Source organism: Rattus rattus, chromosome 3 (genome assembly GCF_011064425.1).
Source record: "Rattus rattus isolate New Zealand chromosome 3, Rrattus_CSIRO_v1, whole genome shotgun sequence".
NCBI lineage: Eukaryota > Metazoa > Chordata > Mammalia > Rodentia > Muridae > Rattus > Rattus rattus.
The window spans coordinates 103,044,761-103,068,498 of NC_046156.1; the positions used below are offsets into that span (position 1 = coordinate 103,044,761).

General features: G+C 44.6%; 2 protein-coding genes across 3 annotated transcripts; both read left to right on the forward strand.

The window, feature by feature from the left end:
• The first annotated feature begins 4,170 nt into the window (after window positions 1-4,170).
• Window positions 4,171-8,055, forward strand: Ndufc1 (NADH:ubiquinone oxidoreductase subunit C1). 2 transcript variants are annotated; one of them, XM_032898437.1, is made up of 4 exons: window positions 4,171-4,298; window positions 4,936-5,039; window positions 5,741-5,817; window positions 7,789-8,055. In XM_032898437.1, the coding sequence occupies exons 1-3, from the start codon at window positions 4,232-4,234 to the stop codon at window positions 5,798-5,800; spliced, it is 231 nt and encodes a 76-aa protein (XP_032754328.1). In that variant the 5' UTR covers window positions 4,171-4,231; the 3' UTR covers window positions 5,801-5,817; window positions 7,789-8,055. The 2 variants fall into 2 exon arrangements, with proteins under 2 accessions (XP_032754328.1, XP_032754329.1); XM_032898438.1 differs by lacking the exon at window positions 7,789-8,055 and adding an exon at window positions 6,454-7,565.
• Window positions 8,056-15,293: 7,238 nt separating this feature from the next.
• Mgarp (mitochondria localized glutamic acid rich protein) lies at window positions 15,294-23,326 on the forward strand. The gene is made up of 4 exons (XM_032896750.1): window positions 15,294-15,482; window positions 20,015-20,118; window positions 20,690-20,783; window positions 22,392-23,326. The coding sequence occupies exons 1-4, from the start codon at window positions 15,401-15,403 to the stop codon at window positions 22,985-22,987; spliced, it is 876 nt and encodes a 291-aa protein (XP_032752641.1). The 5' UTR covers window positions 15,294-15,400; the 3' UTR covers window positions 22,988-23,326.
• Window positions 23,327-23,738: the final 412 nt, after the last annotated feature.

The window sequence follows — 23,738 nt, forward strand, 5'->3', positions numbered from 1 at the left end:
GTGGCGGTGCACATGTGTAATCCCAGAGCTGGGGAAGCTAGGGCAGAAGGACTGAAGAATGAAGTAAGTCCGGCACTCCGGAAGATTGCCTTGAATGGGGAGACCAGGGGCCAGTCTGTCCTTGCGTTTTACAGAAAAGAAGCCTGTCACCTAGACTTAACAAAAGTGGGAGCTGGAGGGATGGCTCAATGGTTAAGAGCACTGACTGCTCTTCCACAGGTTCTGAGTTCAAACTCCACAGCCATCTGTAATGAGATCTGATGCCCTCTTCTGGTGTGTCAGAATAGCTACAGTGGACTCATATATAATAAATAAATCTTTAAAAAAAAAAAAAAAGCAGTCACATTTTGGGATAGCTTCTGCTTTTTGTTTGTTTAATAAAACCTTACACATACAAGAAGCCATTCTTCAGGTCCTGGGTTCAGTCTATGGACTTCTTATTATCTTCTGTTTCCTCCTCATTCCAACCCTTGCTTAACTAATGTTAAGTTATATGTTTCTTCATGGAAAAAACTCCAGCGCTAAACCTTGTTTTCTAGCTGCTATCTCAAACCTCCCCTTACCTGGGTCACAAATAGGGTTTCTAGCATTTAAATTCAGGACATGGTTTAAGTAAAGGTTAAGAAAGACGTCTACCAAACTACATAATAGCTATTAGCTGGATTATTTTCAAGATGGGAGTTTCAGCTGCTTCCTCCAACTGGAGGGGCCCAGCAAGCTCCAACATGTGAGACTCATACTTCATGGCTTCCCCAAAATGTACACTAATAAAAGAAAACGGGGACGAAAGTCCTGAAAAGGAACAGACTGGACTCTCCCAGCATAGATCCTGAAGTTAGTGATGTGCTTACTGGCTCTGTGCACACCGACGAGCCCTGGCTTCTGTTTCAACTTGTCGAAGACTAGCAAAAGCTGTGTCAGGACAAGCTCTGGTGAGATGGTGAAGAAAGCATCTACAACTGCCAGGTTGCTGAGTGGACAAGAAGCCAGCGAGCTGGGAGAGCCAACAACTGATTCAGCGCATTAGCAAGCTGGTCTGCCTACTTGAGCATTAGTCCAGCAAGCTCAAACTAGGTGACAGACCAAAGTAACTCACAGTTTAGTAACATGTTTAGCCATCGTTGGAGTCTTAAGATGAGCCACAAAGCACAATATAATTATTTTGCCTTCTACCAATAATTTGTCTTCTTTTCCCCTGCTTTTTTTAGATGCACTTATTTTGTGTGTGTGTGTGTGTGTGTGTGTGTGTGTGTGTGTGTGTATACGTGTGTATACCTGTGTGCACATGTTTGCTTGTCAAAGCACCCAAGTGGAGATCAGAAAAAAACAGAAGTCTGATCTCTTCTCCCACCGTGTGGGACATGGCAATTGAACACAAGACATCAGGCTTGACAGTAAGTGCCTTTACTCTGAGTTACCTTTTGGGTCATGCCTTTTTTCTTTTATAAAATGGGGTTTTACACTAGCCCAGGCTGACCTGGGACTCACTATATTTGAAGCTCAAGCTACCTTCAAAACTGAGGCACTCCTGCCTCAGCTACCCAAGAGCTTGGATGAGATATGATTTACCACATTCAGCTAAAGACTTTTCATTTTAATAAAAAAGATTTCAGGAGCTGGAGAGATGGCTCAACAGTTGAGAGCACTGGCTGCTCTTCCAGAGGTCCTGAGTTCAATTCCCAGCACCCACATGGTGGCTCACAACCATCTATCATGTATCTGATGTCCTCTGATGGAGTGCAGGTATACGTTCAGATAAGCCATTCATACATAAAATAAGCAAATAGGCTTTGAAAAAATCTTAAAGTAATATTGCTAAAAATACACAGAAAACTTCTAACACCTATTTTGCTATTACAGTGGACCTAAACAGCTTTAGGTTTTAGCAAATCACTTTTCTGGGCAAGATTGCATCATCTGTAGGCTAGAGAGATGGCTCAACTGTTCAGAACCCATATTTCCCTAACAGAGAGCTAAGCTCAGTTCCCAGCACCCAATTCAGTTGTTTCACAGCCAGCTGTAAGTCCAGCTCCAGAGAAAACGACACCCACTTATGCCTCTCAAAGGAGCTTCATTCTTAGACCCTTACCACTACCATATACACATAAGACTAAAAATAAGATCTTTAAAAAGTAAAAAGAATGTCATGTTACCTGTACTTTTTTTTAAATGGTCTTTGGACAGGAGATGGTATTAAGAATACAAAGAAACAGAATCTCGATCAATTATGCAACATAAAAACCAGCTGATCCGGGCTGGAGAGATGGCTCAGCAGCTAAGAGCACTGACTGTTCTTCCAGAGGTTCTGAGTTCAACTCCCAGCAACCACAACCATCCATAGTGGGATCCGTTGTCCTCTATTGGTGTGTCTGAAGACAGCTACAGTGTACTCACATACATAAATAAATAAATCTTTAAAAAGCACAACAAAAAACCTTGCTGGTCATGAACTGGAGAGATGGCTCAGCAATTAAGAGTGTGTGTTGTGGGGTTGGGGATTTAGCTCAGTGGTAGAGCGTTTGCCTAGCAAGCGCAAGGCCCTGGGTTCGGTCCCCAGCTCCAAAAAAAAAAAAAAGTGTGTGTGTTGTTCTTGCAGAGGACCAGGGTTGTTTCCTACCACCCAGGTCAACTCACATTGGACAACTCACACGGGGATCCAGGACCCTCCCTCTTCTGGCCTCCATGGACACTTGAGGACACTGATGCACTTGACAATCAGACACAAATACAGACATAAAAATAAATAAAAATGTTTAAACCAGCTGAACAACCAGAGTGAACAACACCACTGACCTTCCCACACCTGCACACATGCACAAACAGCTTTTTTTTTTTTTTTTTTAGAACAGTGACTCGGGCTGGAGAGATTGGCTTAACCACTTGGCTCAGTGGTTAAGAGCACTGGTTGCTCTTCCAGAGGACTCAGGTTCAATTACACATGGTAGTTACAACTGTCTGTAACTCCTGTTCCAGGGGATCTGACACTCTCACACAGAGATATGTACAGTCAAAACAGCAATGTACATAAAATAATAAATTATTTAAAAAGAGAAGTGTCTTGAATAGGCAAACAGTATTTAGTACTCCTAGATAACACCTAAACTTCCCAACTACCCTACAGGGTAAGTTTTATGTTACAGGTATATAACTATAGTAGAAAGTAAGTAATAACTAAAAGAATATATTGTTGAAATGCAGTAGACACAAATTACACACAGACATGACAGTTTGGATCTTGTTCTACATAGGCTCATGGCATTATAGCCAATCCCACCTTGTTAGGTGAGATAACAGGGCCACTACAACTAGAGTTCTGAGGGCTGCACCCTGGATGACCCTGCCATCTGAACCAGTCAGATCACTTTCATGTAACATCTGTAAGAAGTTTATCAGGGCTTGTGGTATAAGTTTATAATCCCAGCTCCTCATGAGGCTGAGGTAGGAGGATCAAGTTCATGGGTACCTTAGTGAAACTCTTTCTCACAAAGTAAAAAAATCTATGCGGGGCTATAAAAAAAAAAAAAAAAAAAAAAAAAAAGTCTATGTGGGGCTATGTAGCTCAGTGGTAAGACACTTAACTAGGATGTAGGATTCCTCCCCGGTGAATAACAGAACCTACCTCACAGGACTGAGAGGAATCTATGTGGTCTTGAGTATAAGTGAATTTTAGGAACTGTTAAGAGGCTTTGCAAATACAAAGTTCCCTTAGTCGACAAGTTTGTCTTTGGGCACACCTCTTAATTGATGCTAATAATCACAGCACACCCTGCAGCCTTGTAATGACAATCAGACACAAATACAGACATAAAAATAAATAAAAATGTTTAAACCAGCTGAACAACCAGAGTGAACAACACCACTGACCTTCCCACACCTGCACACATGCACAAACAGCTTTTTTTTTTTTTTAGTCACACTAGTTTTTGACTGACAGACGAACACTGGAGCAAACCTGACAAGCACCCTGGGGATAGACAAACTGCTTTCCCAGCCCAAGCCCCAGTCGAGCCCCAGCCCCAGCCCCAGCCCTCTTTGCACCGTGTGTTTTATGCACAGACCCCTGAGTGAACCTTGTCCTGTAGCTACGACTCTGGCCCACCTGCGAGTCCCATTTCTGCTGCCAGGGGGCGCTGCGCTCTGCGGTACCTGTCGGAGATGCGCGCGCAGGAGGAAGGCGGTGCCCGCTCGGCAAAACGAGCAAAGCGAGAGGAGGAGGAGCCTGAAGCGCAACATGGCGCCGCCCGTAGTACTGCGCTCGTTTTCGCGGCTGCTGGCCCCCGCCAGGCTGCCGAGCTGCTGTGAGTGTCTTTTCAGGCCCATTCGGCCTTTAGCCTATCCTCACCCAGCATGAGCCACACTGGAATCTCTGTAGTAGGAGGAGGTCGCGGTCCAGGCCGTCCTGCAGTGACCTTCACCGTCCGCGAGCGGGGTTCTCCACTCCTCATCAGCCGTCAGTCAGCTTTCCTCCAAACTAACCCCTGACTTCTACGAATGAATTTTGGGTCTTTTGTCCCAGGCTCTTGAATGCCTCGGAGACAACAAACAGGGAGATCCTTCCGGGGCTGCCTCCCAACCCCCCACTCCAGAGCCTTTGAGGGCCGGCGAGACTTTAACCTACGCTTTGAAGACGCCATGAGTCCCAAGGACGACCTTCTGTCTCTGCTGGTGTCCCCGAACGAATGACCTTGGTTCTCTGAACTATGTTCCCTTGACTATTTAAATTGGGGCTGGACAGATAGAGGATAAATGACAGGAAAGCCTGGTGAAGCTCCCCTGGATTCCCTATCCTGCAGGAAGTGGAGACAAGCAATCAGGAATTCAAGGCCAGCTCCGGCTACAAGAACCCCTAACTCAAAAGAAAATTTAATTACGAACATGTTAGGTTTCCCCCGCCTCCCTTTGTCAATAAAACACATATTCTCTCTCTCTTTTCAGCTTCAACACGGTCAAAGTTCTATGTCCGGGAGCCAGTCAATGCCAAACCTAACTGGGTGAAAGTTGGGCTGACCTTGGGCACCTCGGTTTTCATGTGGATTTATGTGAGTATGGTACTCATCGGATCCCCTGGAGCTGAAGTTACAGACATTTATGAGCTACCTCTTGTTGGTCCTGGGAACCAAACTTGGGTCCTTTTTAAACAGTACATGCTCTTAACTGCCAAGCCATCTCTGCAGCTCCAAGTTAATATACATTCTTGAAAGCCCCCCTCACCCCGCCCCACGGAAAGCTTTACTGCTGCTGAGAGCAATAAGGATGAATATTATTGCATTAGTCATTGTTCCCGTTCCTAGTCTGCCAGACTGTGGTTCTAAGGTAGTAGCTGCCCTCTGACTTTAACATACATAGAGGTGAGGGATGGGGTTGGTCATTTACTTGCAGTGTCGGGCTTCTGAGATTGGAAGTACAGCATACTGTACACACACACACACAAACACACACAGAGGTACACAAAAGTATAGCATACACTTGTCAGCCAGCCTGGGACACACTCAACAGCTAGAGTGTCATGTTTTATAATTCTTCTGTCATCATATGCTTCCTACTGTATCGTTCTTAAATTTAACGTCAGGTTGTGGTCAACAAATTATTCCACGAATAATTTTTGAATTTGAATTTCTTGGCTTTTTAGTTGTTCTAACCTACCCAGCTTCTCTTATGAAACATAAGGGTCTTGTCTTGGTTTCTTCCTCTTCAAGCTGCCAGGAAACTTATGGTTCTGGTTTTAACCATTAACTTATAGCTCATCCACCAACACAACGAAGATGTTTTGGAGTATAAAAGAAGAAATGGACTGGAATAAACTTTGGAGATACTACAGTAAGTATATTTATAGAGTACATAGATTATGGGAATTAATTTATCTATTTGTTTGTGACCGAAACAGGGTCTCACCCCAAGGTTAGTGGTGCATGCCTTTTTTAGTCCCAGCACTAGAGGGGCAGAGGGAGGCACATCTCTGTGAGGCCATCCTGGTCTAAGAAGTGAGTTCTAGGACAACCAGGACTAAGTAGAGAGACCCATCTCAAAAAAGAGACTCAGTGGTAGAGTGCTTGCCTAGCAAGTGCAAGGCCCTGGGTTCGGTCCCCAGCTCCGAAAAAAAGAAAAGAAAAGAGAGAGAGAGAGAGAGAGAGAGAGAGAGAGAGAGAGAGAGAGAGAGAGAGAGAGAGAGAGACTGAGTCTCATTGCATAGCCTTGAGCTATGGACTAAGATCCACCTGCCCCTGCCTCTGCTGCCTAAGTGCTTGGATTTAAGGAGCGTGCCTGCAGGTGATACCAGTACTGGGTGAGGTCGTACAGACCTCTAAGGCCAGTACCACAGAAACTGTGGCAAGGAGATGATGAGCCTGAGGCTAGCCTGCTATGCACATCAAGACCCAATCCCAAACCAAGAACGAAGGAAAAAACAACAAGCCAAAACCACATTAAGTCATATCTACTTTACTGGTCCTTTAGGCATTGTGTTCCTAGTACTCGGAACAAGGCGACATAATTTGTGAGTGTTCCCTACTGTGTTTGCCTTGTCTTGTACTTGTGTATGAACTCTGTAAAAGCAGGACTCTTGTCTACTGTGTTAATGATCATGTTCTCAAACTGTACTGGGTACCCAGCCATCGTGGGAGCTTAATATTTGTAGAACAAATGAATGTATAAAGGCCTGGCCATTTTGCTAGGATTGTCACTACAACTAGCATCCAATTGAGTAGTTCAGGTAAAACCCAATATGAATGAGATAACATATTTTCCCTGGTCTGTGATTTAAGAGAGAAGATTTGTGAGTATGTGTGTGCACTCACGTGTCATAACATACATATATTACATAAGCATGTAATATATATGCTTTATTCCTGAAAATTATTTGAAAGATATTCTTTACCCTGGAAAAAGTGAAAACCCTCATTTAAAAAAAAAAAAAAAAAAAAAAACCCAAAACAAAAACAAAACATAGCTTCTAGACTGAGGAGTTAGCTCAGTGGTTAAAGCAACTGCCATACAAGCATGAGGACCAGAGCTCAGATGCTTGGAACCCATGTGAATGCTGGGTTGGCATGGTGACCATTTGTAACTCCAAAACTCTGAAAGTGAGCCAAGGGTTCCCAGAATAAGGTGGCTAACTAAATCAGCCACTGGTGACCTCTGGGGCCAATCAAGAAACCGTGCCTCGATGAATAAGGTGGGAAGCCATTGTAGAGATCCCCAGCATCAGCCTTGGGCCTCACATGATTGTTGCACACACATACCACAGACATGTGCAGATATGTAGACATGCACATACACCACACAAAATAATTCCGTTTCCATGGGTTAAGCTGATAAAATAGCTTATATCTGCTAGATAATAAACATAGTAACCACAAAACACATTTTCTTTATTTAAGAACTCTGAAATTTGGGCTGGAGAGCTGGCTCAGTGGTTAAGAGCACTGACTGCTCTTCCAGAGGTCCTGAGTTCAAATCCCAGCAACCACATGGTGGCTCACAACCCTCTGTATGAGATCTAATGCCCCCTTCTGGTGTGTCTGAAGACAGCTACAGTGTACTTGCTTATATATGATAAATAAATATTTTAAAAAAATCTGAAATTTACATTTTAGCATTTATTGTCCATTCTTTTGCTTCTTTTTCTGTTAATAGCACTTTGTCCATTTCAGTATTTTTGCTTTGAATTTAAAATGAAGTACTGATATTATTTAATAGATATATTTTCTAGTGCTCTAAGATAAATTATTCAGAGATGTCCAGATTAGCATTATCTGAGTTGATTGGTTTATCGCCCCCCCTTCCTTGCAGGTCTGCTTCCTGTGATGATCTTTGTCATTCCTCTGATCTATCCAGAGTTGTGGAGACGAGAAAAAATCTACATGTGAATATGTCCTAGTCAAGTCAACGTGTATATTTTGCATTGTTAAAGAAATAAAAAAGGGGTTGGGGATTTAGCTCAGTGGTAGAGCGCTTGCCTAGCAAGTGCAAGGCCCTGGGTTCGATCCCCAGCTCCGAAAAAAAGAAAAAAGAAAAAAAGGGAAAAAAAAAGAAAAATAAAAATACTTGTGCTCTTCATGTGTAGAGATGGACTCTTTTTAACTTTTAACTATCTATTTTTATGTGTGAGTGCTTGCATATAAGTATGTGTACCATGCACATTTGGTGTTCATAGAAGCCTAAGGAGCGAGCTGGAGCCATGCTGGTTGACGGGGGTCTTGGGAATCACCTTTGGTCGTCTACAGAAGCAGCCAGTGCTCCTAACTACTGAGCCCCTCTTGTCATATTTTTTCTTTTATGTTTTGCTGTGGGGTCTCACTCCAGATCTCTGGCATGTCCACTGCATGCTGGCCTTGAACAGACAAATCCTCCTGCCTCTGCCTCCTGGGTATGCCACTATGTTTTCTCTTGTTTTTTATCAAAACACTTAGACCCCCAAGAGACAGACCACTCTACTATTCAAAATACAGAAGTACTATTTTGTTGATGAAAAGGAGATGAGTTGGACAGTACAGATGAGCCCTGTATCACTCTCCACTTTAATTTGAATGGTTTTTATTGAAGAGACTGACTGTTTTAACACATATGTGTGTGTGTGTTCACCCACATGTTTGCATGCACACCATACTTGCAGTCTTGGTGCCCTTGAAGGTCAGAAGAGGACATGGAGTTGTGAGCCTCTGTGTAGATGCTGTGAACTGAACCCCAGTCTTGTGCAAGGGCAGCCAGTGATCCTAACTGCAGAGCATCCTAGCCAGCCCCATAGTGACTTCCTGCTCACTTGTGTGGCCACATGAAACTTTTCCATTGGCTTCAATCAAGAGACAGAAACTAGAGTGTTTTAAAGAGGGGACTGGGCTGGTAAGATGGCTCAGTGGGGAAAGCAAGCGCTCACCTGGCAACCTGAGTAGGATCTATGGACTCCTCAGAAAGATAGAACAAAGTTCACTTTATAAGGTGACACTGACTGCTCTTCCAGAGGTCATGAGTTCAATTCCCAGCAACCACATGTTGTCTCACAACCATCTGTAATGGAAGCTGATGCCCTCTTCTGGTGTGTCCAAAGACAGCTACAGTTTACTCACAAACATAAAAAAAAAAAAGATTGTCCCCTGACAACGACAGGCATAGTAACAAACTAAAAGTGGGGGTACTCACATAAATAAATCTTTTTTTTTTTTAAAAAGCTGAAAACCTAGTACATAATTCTTGAAACCCTAGGTTTAATCACATGTATGAAAATTGTAGAAAGGTTAGAGAGTAGATGCACTTTAAAATGATTATCTGAGCCTCCTTTGAGCAGTGTCTTTGAATGTCATTCTGGACATAAATTCAAAATTACAGTATTTTAGAATAGTTATACACATGCTATGAAAAGTCAAATATAATACTAACTTTCCTTATGTCAGCTTGGATTCCTGATAGAGTGGGTGGTAAAACTTGAGATCCTAGACCAGTCTCATGCAAATGCAGTAACTAGAGAAAGATCTGTGGTAGGGAGAAAGACAGTCTGTTAGGGTCCAAGAATTGCCAAAGAATGATACCCAGACTCAAATTTTATGCAAAAGTGAAGTGTTTATTTAGCCGGATTTCCTACATGCAGGGGTCTCCCCATTTAGGATCCCTGGTGGATTTGGAGGCCCAGATTTTATTGTCAGTTAGGAAAATTCTGTTAGGGGTTGGTTCTAATGTTTTGATTTAATGGGGAATCTTTGTGTCCAAACCCTGAAGGTCCTTGTCCCCAATTGGTTTTTAATTGATCAATAAAGATGCCAGCAGCCATTGGCTGGACAAAGGGAGACAAGGGTGGGATCTTTACATTTGTGTGGGCTGGGAACTGGGAAAAAGGAGACAGGGATTGCCCTGAAGCGGTGGGAGACGGATGGACAGGGATCTGCAGGAGATAAAGCCAACCGGCCATGTAAGAATTCAGGCAAGTGGCCACTAGCCATTTCCCCCGTGGGCCTGGGGTGGCAGGGGAAGGTTTAGGAGTGCCCAGCTAAGGCGTTTTAAAATTAACTGGCATGTGCGTGCATGCGTGCGTGCGTTTGATATCTTCTAGAATCCAGACAGCTCCTGGGTGAGTGCACACATGCGACCTGCCAGGACCCAAAGCAGTGTAGCTAAACTCACTGCTACAGAATTCTGGGGAGGAGTATATGCCCTTTTACCTTGATTGGTTAGCTCTCTCTAGGGGTCTGACTGATTCTACAACTCCTCAGGCTCTGGAGACCTCCCTCGGGGATCGCCTACTCATTCTAAATACTTGTTCTTACTTCAGATGACAAGGTGGCCTCAGATTGGTTACCTGAAGCTGTGGCTGGCTGACCACAGGTTCCAGGATCCAGGTTCTCATTTCTGGGAAACAGACTTAGGCCCAGACTCCCAAACTGCCAGTTTGCAGCCTGTCATGGAGTCAGCCTGGGTCTGGCTAACTCAGTCTTTTCAACTCCAACAAAGTATGTCTATCCTAAAATAGGTGTATATGTTAGACTCCATGACAAAGAGGAGTTAAAATTGCAAGGGGAGCAGGGTTGCCAGTAGTCCAACCTTGAGATGAAATTACCCTGGAGTATCCATTTGTCACGACAAGGGTCTTTATAAGTGGCAATATGAAATCCAACCCTCTACTGCTGGGGTGTTTGCTATTCTGTTTTGGTTTTGTACAAGTAACCAATCTAGGACTTTACACATGTCACACAAGCACCTCCTTAGCTCTGTCTACACTATTTCTGGGTTTGAAGGAAGAAGGAGATCAAGAGCCAAGGAATATCAAGAAAAAACTGAATGCTCCTGTTGAACATAAGACGTACCCATAAAACTACAGTTAATAAATGCGTATTGTCTCAGGTTGCTTCATTTGTTACAGCACCTATAAGAAACTGGTGGGGTCACGTAGAAATTGAAGCGGAAAAGTCAGTTAACTCCAAATTAGTAGTAGTTGTCAAAAAAAAAAAAAAAAAAAAGGCACTTAAAAAACCGCGTTGCGGGACTGGAGAAAAAGCTCAGTGGTTAAGAGCCCTGACTGCTCTTCCAGAGATCCTGAGTTCAATTCCCAGCAACCACAACCACATGATGGCTTACAAGCATCTGTAATGAGATCTGATGCCCTCTTCTGGTGTGTCTGAAGACAGCAAGAGTGTACTCATATGCATAAAATAAATAAATCTTAAAAACGACAACAACAACAACAATAAACTTGTTGCTGAGGTGTGATGGTGCATGCCTTTGCTCCCAGAACTCAGAAGGCAGAGACAGGCAGATTTCTGTGAATTTGAGGCCAGCCTAGGCAAGTTTAGGAGAGCAAAGAAACCCTGTTTCAAAAAAAAACCCAAAAAAAACCTCATCTCTAAAGAGTCCAGAAAACAGCCAGACACACCTACAGGTTGGAACAGCAAGGTTTAGTTGAAAACAAAGTATACTTTTAATAAACAGAATGTACTGCACGCCAGACTTTCAGTGCACCTAGCTTGTATGACCCTTTCTCTTCAGTTTATTCATTTTCACTTTAGAGGGAGCCATTCCCTGTAGAGCGTAATTATTAAAAAAAAAAAAATCCACAGTAACGCCGGCAGCTCGCAGGCAACTCGCTGGCAAAGGCAGTCTCGCTGCCCCCATGGCTATCCCCAAGCAGCGGAGGGAGGTTCGCGGAGGGAGGTTCGCGGAGGGAGGTTCGCTCGACACCAAACTGCTAGAATTCCCAGTCTTAAGCCCCCTGCAGCTAGTCTGCCCAGGTTGGCTCCCAACCCCGAGCCCGGTATAAAGAAAACTCCAGAGGCTTATAATTTATCAGTCAGATTTATAACAGTAAATTCTCAACCCCCAAAATGCCCACACAAAGAATTCAAAACTCAATTGATAATAAGCACAAACTACACACCCAGATGGGGCAAATGCACCCTACATAACTCTATTGCCTTTTTATGACATCCATAGCTACCTGTGGCTCTTTCAAGGCCCGTGGATCAGGTTCATCGTCTTCTCCAATAGGTTCCATCTTGTCTCCTCATCGCTGGCCCCCTCCCTCCCTCCCTCCCTCTTTCCTTCTCTCCCTCTCCCCCTTCCCCTCAGAGTCACACTCACACAGAGGCTGCCCATGTGGGACAGAGCAAGCAGATTGTGCCAGGGTTTACAACTCAAAAACCTAGAGCATCAGCAATAATCATTCTGATTCAGCTGGGCGGTGGTGGTGCATGCCTTTAATACCAGCACTCAGGAGGCAGAATTAGGTGAATATGAGTTCAAAGCCAGTCTGGTCTACAAATCGGGTACCAGGACAGCCAAAGAAGCCCTTTCTTGGGGGGAAAATCATTCTAGATTCCTGAAAGAACTTAGATCAAAGGATTTAAAAAAAAAAAAAAGATTGTTTTATTTATATGAGAACACTGTAGCTGTCAGTCACACCAGAAGAGGGCATCAAATCCCAGATGGCTGTGAGCCACCATGTGGTTGCTGGGAATTGAACTCAGGACCTCTGGAAGAGCAGTCAGTGCTCTTAACTGCTGAGCCATCTCTCCAGCCCATGATTTTTTTTTTTTAAGTGCATTTATTTAAGTGTGGAGGGGCACTGTGTTTAGGTGTGAATGAAGAAAGAAATAAAAAGGAAAGGACATGACTGCTCTTCGGTATGGTAGAGGAGAAAGTTTACTGTAGGTAAAAGGGAAAGCCCAGCCAGAGGCAGGGGCATGGCCAGAGTGGGCCTGACCTTGAGCTATTGTGAGGACAGAGGAGATGAGAAGGAAGAGGGAGAGAGGGGAGGAGAAGAGAAGGGGGAGAGAGGGGAACCAGGTATAATAACCAAGAGGCCAAAGATACAAAAGGGGCGTGTAACCAGAATGTCCGGACTAAATAGGGAAGGGCCGCTGGTGGAAGAGCAGCCCAGCTGCTGGAAAGAGCTGGAGAGTTGAATGGGGGATGCTGGGAGAACCCGGAGGCCAGGTCTGCTTTGATATGTTAACTATGCACCTCAGCCATTTGCCCCAGGTTTGAAACTTAACAGGTACACATGCCATTGTTGTGCCAGTGAACCCCAAAAGACCATCAAGGAGCCATTTCTGATGCAATTGCATTAGGGTCTTTTTATTACAAGCTCCCACTTGGGCTCTCCTACAACTCAACCCTGACGCAGCAGAACGGGAAGGGAAGGCAGAGCCGCCTGGAACCCTCAGCAGGACAAGTTCTATATGACTATAAACTGACAGGTAGGTGCTGTGAGCAAGACCGTACCCAATCACAAAAAGTACATCTGAGGGCTGGAGAGATGGCTCAGCGGTTAAGAGCACCCGACTGCTCTTCCAGAGGTCATGAGTTCAATTCCCAGCAACCACATGGTGGCTCACAACCATCTGTAAAGAGATCCGATGCCCTCTTCTGGTGTGTCTGAAGACAGCTACAGTGTACTTATATATAATAAATGAATAAATCTTAAAAAAAAAAAAAGTACATCTGAAACAATCAGACTAATCTTTGATCTACTGTTGCTAGGAAGTAGCTAGGGAGTAACTCTGGCCAAGGACAAGCGTGGGGTCCTTCCTAGGCGGTGGATGCAGCTTGGGTGTTGCTGCCCGTCAAGTTCTCAGGCTTTTTTTTTTTTTCTCCTTTTCTTTAAGATGGAGGCTGGTCCCAAGATGGGGTAGGTTTGGCCTCTCACCATAGGTGTGTATGGAGGTCAGAAGACAACCTTCCGGAGTTGGTTCTTTTGTTTCCATTCTGTGAGTCCAGGGGATCCAACTCAGGTCAGCAGGTGCAGTCTCCAGACCCCAAAGACCTTTAAATTACCTAGCACAGAAGCCGTGAAACCATAATTACTATTGGCGCTGGACCCTTACATTGTTTTAAATTTTTTATCTTTATCAACAACCAAAGATTAACTGGAGGTCATCTGACTTAAGCCAACATATTTCTGACCCTCGATGCTTTCCTAAACAGAACAGAAAAATGTCAAGGATTTTCTCAAGGGCAGTGAAGAAATGTCTGCACCTTCATTCAGTCAGCTACGGCAAAAACTAACATAACAATGCCCTGGGGTGACGGGGAAGCAGCTGAAAATCCAGCAAATCTGACAACCAAAGGCTTGGGAAACTGCTAGTTAAAAATGTAAAAAGAACCCACCAAAGCTCAGAAGAATAGAAGGTTCTTTTGCCCTGAGACATGAGCCTTTAGGAAAGCAGGAGGTATACAATGTCACAGTACTGTCTCTCTCAGCTGGGACCATCATACAAAATGGATACAACAAATATCGCCACATACCAGACTAAACGGAGCAGAGGAATCGTGACCCAGCACTGACTCTTCCATCGGGCTGAGCGTGTTCCACATCTACTATGCTTCAGAGCTCTCTCCTCCGTCGTCGCCCAAGTCAACAAGATTCATAACTCTGGCCTGAGTAGAGGTGGCAGCAGCATAGCCTTTCATCCCAACACTCCGGAGGCAGACAGGGTTCCTGGTTTCTAGATCGTTTGTCTGTGTAGCCCTCGCTCCTGAAAACAGCTGGCCTCGCTTGGTCTATAGAGTGATTTTCAAGACGCCCAGAGCTACACAGAGAAAACCTGTCTCAAGAAACCCAGGGTCACAATTCAGACTGGAGAGATAGATGCCTCAGTGTTTACGAGCACTTGCTACTCCTCCAGAGGACCCTTTACCTAATTGTCCTGGAGTGGATTATTTTGTTTTTTCGCCTAATGCCCTCAGTGGTTTGTTTGTTTGTTTGTTTGTTTGTTGTTTGTTTTTGAAGCCTGTCTCATGTAGCCTATAGTGTCATGCTACGTTGCCAAAGATCTTGAACTCCTGAGCCTCTTGCCTCCCCCTCCTCTGTCCTGGGAGTAATCTCTCGCGCCACCACGTCTGGTTTTATGCGCTGTTAGGAATCGAACCCATGCTAGGTAAGTACTTTACCCTATATTTAAAGTCCCGGACACAGTGGCTAGCTTAGAACTCAGCCATCGCCAAGGGAAACCTTACCCTTCCTTTAATTTTAAATCTGTAAAGTCGCCTGTTAAGTTTCCCGCTACCTTTTCCTAGGAATGCTAGCACAACGAGTGGGAAAAAGTGGTCTTTCACCTGGAGAATAAATTCTGTCTGCGCATGAATCCTGAATCAGGCGCGCTTCTCAAAATGTGTCCTGCGTGCTCTGGAGATACACTCCATGGGACAGAGCGGGTCAGGCACGTAACAGCGATTTCTAAGCTCCCTATCCTCTTCTGAGATGCAGCCATTAAGCGGCTGCCCGGGAGCACAGGAAAGCAACACTACTAGAGCTGGGTAAGGGGACCAAGGTGCTAACCACTAACTCGACCCCCTTCCCTCGTCCCCCGGGGCTGGGACGCACGGGATCTCGAGTCCCTCCCGGGGCGGGGCGCTCCCGAGGCTCCTCCCTCTGAGTCTGGGTTGCTTGTTCGGCTGCCGCATCTCAGCGCATCCGGCGATGTATCTCCGCAGAGCTGTGTCTAAGACTCTGGCGCTGCCCCGGAGGGCGCCCCCCGGTCCCGCGCCACTGGGGAAGGACGGTGAGTGCCCCACACTTCTCCATGGGTCCAGGCGGGGGACCAGCGCCCGAACCCGCCAGCACCTAGTTGCAGTACCCTGGGCCAGTGAAGGAACAGTGAGGGAGGGTCTCGGGCAAGCTCTCCGAAGTCCTTAGAGACTTTGGAAATAACCTTTTCCAGGATGGCCTCTGAATCCAAATTAGACTTCCTGGGTTCCAGTCTTGAAATCCTGATCTCCGACAAGTAATGTTCCTTCATTTTTTAAAGCGAGGACTACAGTGGCTGTGGGTTATAATCAATAGATATGGAATGAAAAAGAGGGTCTGGCTCAACCCCAGAGTCCCACGTTGACTATTCAATGAACCGCTAGTTTCTCTGAAGAGGTAAAGTCATGTGTTCGCAGGTGGGCTCCAGGAAAAGTGTCAGTTCAGTGAACATTGGTGTTGCTAAGCCCCGGGTTCTTCTGGCCGGGTCATCCTTTCAAAGGGGGCGGCCGGCCTCGGGGCACTCTTCTGGTGTGGCTGACAAGCTTGCAGCTCCATCAGTTTCGGATTAGGGGATACGTGAGGGAATGGAAATTTTCTAAAGAAGAAGCATCCTGGAATTTAGGAGCTTAACAGGTTTCGCTGCTCTGGGCCTGTTTGCAGGGTCCTCTCCCAACCGCCCATCCTCTCTGTCCATCACTTACTGGGGCACAGCTCTTTCTTGAACATTAGAAAGTTAATTCTTGCTGTACTTTGCCCCTCTTGAGGCATCTGAGGCAGCGTCCAGAGCAAGGATTTGAGTGAGAAAGACAGAAAAATGCCTGTGGAAACCCACGAGCCAGAGGATTTTTTGGTTTGTTTTGGACACTTGTTTCCCGTGCTTTGATTAGGCCTGTGTTGGGGTGGAGGGTCTCAGGAAGGAGATCTATTCACCTATTTTTTTTTTTTTTTGGTTCTTTTTTGGAGCTGGGATCAACCCAGGGCCTTGCGCTTCCTAGGCAAGCGCTCTACCACTGAGCTAAATCCCCAACCCCATATTCACCTATTTTTTAAATGCTGCTTGAAAGAAGTCTCCCACAAGTAGTAAGATGCCTTCCCCTCTGAGGTGAGGAGAAGCCATTTATTTTAAACTGACTATAATCGGGACTGTCCTGGTGTTCAAATGAAGAAGATGAGACTGACCTCATCCTCTACAGAAGTCTCTCTCTCTCATCCAATCTCCCTCTCTCTCTCCCTCCTCTCTCTCTCTCTCTCTCTCTCTCTCTCTCTCTCTCTCTCTCTCTCTCTCCCCACACGTGCGCACACACACTCACACACACGCGCACACACACACACAGCACACAGGCATAGTCACACACCCATCAGAGCCTGCTCGTACTCAGAAAACAGCTTGCAGTGGGTACCAGAGACTGATCTTGAGGCTTGGCTGCAGACCCCTGTACTCCCTTGAGTCCTGCATCTGTATCATACTTTTTTACACCCCCACTGCCTCCTGAACTCCTCCCATTAGATCAAAATAAAGACAGTGTTAACATAAATGTGCAGTTAGCAGTCCTAGATGCAAGGTCACTGACGTTTTAATTTTCACCTACTTAGGTCCATCTAAGGCCTCATAGGCAAGCCTACTTCTGTGAATAATTACTAATAATTTTTGAGATAGGGTTTTTCCTGTGTAACCCTAGCTGTCTAGAACTCACTCTGTAGACCAGACTGGCCTCAAACTCAGAGATCCCCTTAACTCTGCCTCCCTATTGCTGGGATTAAAGGCCTGGGCCACCAGTCTGGCATTGGCTGAAATCTTAAATTTGTCTTCCATTGTGGGCATTAATTGATGTATTATGGGTACTTCTTTAGTAAAAAATTTGTTTTGGTGTTTTAACTATCATTATGTTTTGTCCTTCTTTTTGCTGTAAAATATAATAACTTTTCTAGTTATTGAAATGTAATTTTTAATGAATAATTTAGATTTGCAATAGTTCATTGGGAAAATATCAGAAAGACAAAATATAACATGTAAGTCTTCCTATTCAGTAAATACCATTATTTATGGTTGGCCTACTTGGTTTTAGAGGTTGTCGTTGTTATTATTGTTGTTGTTGTTGTTGCCTTATAGAAACAAGGTCTAGCTATCCAGGCTGGTCTGAAACACTTATATCCCCCTGCCTCACTCTCCCAAGTCTTAGAACCACAGATGTGCACCAACACATTCAACAACTGTAGGTCTTTTTCTTTTTTTCTCAGCACATTCTTCTTATGTAGCTTGAGCCCATACGTCTGAGAGCCTCTGCTATAGGATGTATTGCTGTGTCTTTTCACACAATATGCGGTTGCATTTTATCATAGTCTGGGGAGCAGTTTGGAGCGCTGGTTGCTCTTGCAGAAGATCCGGGTTCAATTCCCAGTACCTACAAGATGGCTCAAAACAGTCTGTGACTCTAGTGCTAGAGAACCTGAAGCCTGTGTCTGAGTTTCAGGGCACCGGACATGCATGTGTTGCACATACATACACATGCAGGCAAAACACTCATTCATACACATACAATTACAAAAACAAATCCAAAAAATTTTTTTTCTCCAGCCAGGGACACAAAAGAACCCAGTCTCAAGAAACAAAACAAAACAACAAAAAAGTAAATCCCAGTCTTCACATTGTTCGTATTGTATAAACCTACTAAGATATGTTTGATAAATTTCTACTGCATATTTCTCTTATTGTTCTTTTAAATAACTCAGCTGAAATTGTATTTAAGTCTACTTGTGGGCCAGAAAGATGGTTCAGTGGTTAAGAGCACTGACTGTTCTTCCCAAGGTCCTGAGTTCAATTCCCAGCAACCACATGGTGGCTCATGACCACCTGTAATGGGATCTGATGCCCTCTCCTGCTGTGTCTGAAGACAGTGACAGTGTACTCACATACATGAAATAAATAAATCTTTTAAAAAAAAGTCTACTTGTATCATTGATCATTCCCTTTATTTCTTCCTATTTAATAAGCTCTTTCTGAATTGCATGGTATAGCTTGCTCAGCAAGTTAGGAACCTTGGATTTGACTCCTAATATTAAAAAAATCCTGGATCAAATAAGAAACCTAAAGGTTATACACATGTGTCAAAAGGTTGTGATGTGGGCTTTTTTTATTTATTTACTTATTTACTTACTTTTGTTGCTGGGGAGGGACCCAGGCCTCCTGCATAGCAGACATTCTCTACCATAAGTGGGATGGGGTTCTGGTGGGGTCGTTTGTTTAACAATGAGATGCAGGTCAGGGAGGTACAGGTGCTCATTTCAAGCCTGATGAACCCCAAGTTTTATCTTCAGGACCCACATAGTGGAAGAAGAAAATTAGCTCCCACAAGTTGTCCTCTGACCTCTACACACAGGCTAAATAAATTCTTAGAAGTGAGATTTCGTTATGGAATTCAGGCAGATTCCAATCAGATATCCCTCCTTAGCTTCTTCTTTTTTTTTTTTTTTTAAGATTTATTTATTTATTTTGTATATGAGTGCACTGTAGCTGTCTTCTGACACACCAGAAGAGGGCATCGGATTCCATTACAGATGGTTGTGAGCCACCATGTGGTTGCTGGGATTTGAACTCAGGACCTCTGGAAGAGCAGTCGGTGCTCTTAACCACTGTGCCATCTCTCCAGCCCCCAGCTTCTTTTTTTTTTTTTTTTTTTGGAGCTGGGGACCTAGGGACCGAACCCAGGGCCTTGCGCTTGCTAGGCAAACACTCTGTCACTGAGCTAAATCCCCAACCCCCTCCTCAGCTTCTTAAGCAGCTGGATCTATAAAATGCACACCCAGATCACAAATCTGTTTGTTTTTTTTTTAAGATTTATTTATTATATGAGTACACTGTTACTGTCTTCAGACACACCAGAAGAGGGCAGCAGATCCCATTACAGATGGTTGTGAGCCACCATGTAATTGCTGAGATTTTGAACTCAGGACCTCTGGAAGAGCAGTCAGTGCTCTTAACCACTGAGCCATCTCTCCAGCCTCACAGATCTGTTTTTAAGCCAACAAAGGTCTCACCACAAACCAGCTTGTGGCTGCAGTCCACAAGGAGGATTCAGGAGGACTGAGACAAGAGAAAGTACAAGAGTGTGACTGGCCTGAGCTAAGTATTGAGAGCTTAGGGCTATTGCATTTTGAGCATGCTCTCTACCAATCCTCAAGTACAAACTTTATCCTTAGGTATAAGGGCACTTAATTTTTAAAACAAGCCTTCCCTTCTTTCTCAAGCGGACAGCTGAGAAATAGAACAGAGAAAAAGGAGAAGTGATTATTTGTGATAAAATAATTGTTGGACTTGTATGGAGGAAAGTAATTCTGTCCTTTGTCCTCACCCACATCACCCTTCCTGACATCAAGATGGTAGGCTTCACCAGGGTCCCGCAAATCAGGCGAGAAGCTGTTGGATAAGATCACTACCCTGCCTCCAACACTGCCTTCCCAGAAGTGAAAGTCTCCTAGGATAATAGGAGAAACTACTTAAAGGATGTAACTATTTAAGATGCCTATATTATGTGGTGAAAGTAACCATGTTCAAACTTGTTTTCCTAGCATCTCTTCGCCGAGTGTCATCCAGCAAATTCCCTGGACCATCTGGCTCCAATATGATCTATTACCTGGTTGTAGGTGTGACAGTCAGTGCTGGTGGATATTACGTAAGTGCTTAAAGACCTATTAAATAATTCATATGCCTTGCTTCCTAGCTCATGCCAGTACTCTAAGTTCAAGGCCAGTCTGGTTGGCATTCCAAGTTCCAGGTCAGCCAAGGCCCTTATGGAGAGAGGTTCTATCTCCAAAAGAGGGGGAGAGGGGTTGGCTCAAGTGATGGTGGGCATGATTTCTCTCTTGAGCTGCACTGAAATTGTTCTTTAAGCCGCTTCTTCTTCTTCTTCTTCTTCTTCTTCTTCTTCTTCTTCTTCTTCTTCTTCTTCTTCTTCTTCTTCTTCTTCTTCTTCTTCTTCTTCTTCCTCCTCCTCCTCTTCTTCTTCTTCCATTTGTTTTGTTTGAGACAGGATTTTTCTGTGTAGCTCTGGCTGTCCTGGAACTTACTCTGTAGGCAAGGCTGCCCTTTAACTTACAGAGCACAGAGATCCACTTGTCTCTGCCCCCAGTGTGCTGGGAATAAAGGTGTGCACCACCACTGATCTTTGAACTTCTAATGGAGGTCTCATAGAGCTTGTGTGAGATAAACCTAAGAAATAGAGCTAAGCGCACATTTTCTTTCAGACTTACAAGGCTTTCACATCAAAGCAAGTCAGACATACAGAACATGTAACTGACCCGAAAGAACAAACAAAGGTGGAGTTACAACCACTTCCAGGTAAAGTAAATTTCTTCTTCTGTTTATTAGAGACAAGGTCTCATGACTCCAAGACAGGATGACCCTAAACATGTGGTCATCCTGCTCCACCTTGTGAATGATGGATTACAGACATGTGCCACCACACTTGTCTGTCTGTCTGCCTCCCCCCCCTCTTTCTTTCTTCCTTCTGTCTCTTTAGTACCTTAATCAAGAATGGCTATGTGTGGCATTCACTTGGGAAGGAAAGTCACAGTGCTCCTAGGGAGTTTGCTAGATCACACTCAGAGAAGAGATATTAGGAAAACAAGTTTAAACATGTTTGCCTTCACCACATAATGCAGGCATCTTAACTAATTACATCTTTAAAATATTTTCCCCTATTATCCTTGTAGATTTTCACTTCAGGGAATGCTACTTGCTTTGGATGAGTGCATTTGATAAATGAAGGCGATTTCTGCGTGTCCTGCTGATGGGCAGTTTTAATTCTCTGTATGGTAATATAATTGCTACTACTCAGATGTCCAATCATGCAAACATAATTTTAGAATCTGTCCCTCTCAGCAGTGTGAGCTCTCATTTCCCTCTTTACTGTTTTAAATTATAAGCTATCCCTTGAGCCAGTGGTGTGTACTGAGTCCTTCAGTCGAGAATTCAGCCACTGTGAGAATAGAACCTTACAGTTTCACACTTACATCCAATTCCTGCCTTAAATAGCTCACGTTAACTTCTTAAAGATTTATTTTATGGGCCTGGAGAGATGGTTGAGTGGTTTGTACGATACATGTATCCCTGGTCTTCCCCTCCCCCAACACACCACACACAAGAAGTCAGAAGAGAGCTGGCTCCCCTGGAACAGCATCACAGTTGGTTGTGAGCCACCGGTGGTACCAAACCCTTGTGTCTGTAGCAGTAGCCTCTGCTCTTAAGGCTGAGCCCTCTCTCCAGCCCCAAGCCAATTACTTTAAATTGATCCTTTTTTCTATCTTAATTATAAAGTCACTATTAATTACTATGATGATTATTTAGGAACAGAAATATTAGCAGCTCAGGAGTCAGGTTTTGGTTCGGGGCGGGGGTTGCTTTGTTTTTTGTCGGGGTTATTTTGGTTTGGTTTGGGAATTTTTTTTTTTTTTTTGGATTGTTTGTTTGGTTAGTTGGTTTGGTTTGGGGGGCTTTTGGTTTGGTTTGGTTTGGTTTTGGTTGGTTGGTTGGTTTGATTGTTTGTTTTTGAGACAACCTCTCAGCATGTAAGCCAGGTCGAACCCTCCACCTGCTTTTAGCTCTGGGACTCTGGAACCAGGAGTGTGCACCACAGGGCAGGGCATTCGGCTTTAATTTCTTTGTCATGACACTAGGAAACTGTATTAGAGCCAGCACGATGGCTGCGGAGTGCGGGGTAGGAGAGGGGGAGATAAAGGTAATCACAACGCTTGGGAAATGGAGGGGGGGGGGATCGGGAGTTCAAGATCATCTCAGGCTAAGTAGCAAATTCATGGCTAATCTAGTCTGTAGTAAGTGTTGTATCAAAGATGTTTCCCTTCCCCCAAAATAAAATAAAGTGTAGCATTCTACTTTACTCCCATACTCTACCAATTAACACTTTGCTTAATGAACCAAATCCTAAAGGCGAAACGGAGCATGTGGCCGAAGCCGGGAAAGCGTGTTCAGAGACTGGAGAAATTTCTGTAAAGGAATCTGACTCGGTAGATGCCGAGGAAGTCCCAGCCGAGGAAGTCCCAGAGGCTGCAGCTGTGCTTCCAGAAGACTCTCAGGCCTCCGCCTCTGAGGTCCCTGCCGAAGCTGCCCTGGTGGAGACGTCCGTATTGAGCTCAGAGCCTGAGCTGAAGATCACTGACGACGACGACGACGCTTCCCCGGTGGAGACCACCGAGGGTGTCCCAGAATCCCCTCCGGAGGTGGAGGGTGCAGCGCCAGACCAGGCCGACGTTTGCAGTGAGGGGGGTGATGATAACAGCAAGGAGGGGGCTGAGACCAGCAAGGAGGGGGCTGAGACCAGCAAGGAGGAGGCTGAGACCAGCAAGGAGGAGGCTGAGACCAGCAAGGAAGCTGAAGGTACCACTACTGCGGACGCGGAAGAGGAGGAGAGTGCGGAGAGTGCCGAACTAGAAGAAAGCCCTCCCTTAACCTCTGAACCCTCTGCCCAGCCTGAGTCACAAGAAGAAACCGAGGTCACAGCAGAAGCAGCATCACCTCAAGGCTGATCTGCAAAATTCTATAGTTGCTTTTTTATTTTTAGTAACCTTAGCCCTCCTTTCTAGAATATTTTAATATACCTTAAAGAATTTGGCTTTACTAATAGATATTTGATTGAGATTTGATATTCTACATGTCTTAATAGTTTTCTACCCTCTAAAATCAGTCTGAATTAAGACCTTAAACAGTGTTAACTTTGGATTTAAGTTTTACATTCTAGAAATTGAGTTATCTATGCAACCTATGTCACTTTGATTTTGCTCTGCCTTTCTCTTACTTTATTATATGTAAGACTAGATTGTTGGGTTTGACGTGAACTCATTTAAATAAAATTAGAAAATCCTAAATGTTTCTAGTCTTTGAGGTTGGGGGAGGGGAGCTTGTGCTCTGGATAAAGATGACCATGACCCAGGTTGGCCTGGAGCTCACTGCATAACCTGGGTTGGCAGCCTTGCTCAGTGCTGGGTTTCAGTTGTGAGCCACTATCACACCCAGCCTAGGGGTTCTATTCTTACACGTACATGCAGAAATACAGTGTATGGTACATTAAGATAAATGCATACATCTTCACACGAAGAAACCAAGCTTGTAGTACTGAAGGAAAAACAGGATTCTGGGGAGCTCTGCCCTTTCCCTAACTTGTTACGTAAGGGAGGATGCCATGCTTGTCTGGTTCAGTTCAGTGTTTTCTGAGTCCTTCGGCTTCCTGCCAGGAATCATTCATGCACGCACGTATGCATCGCCTGCACCAGAGTGCCT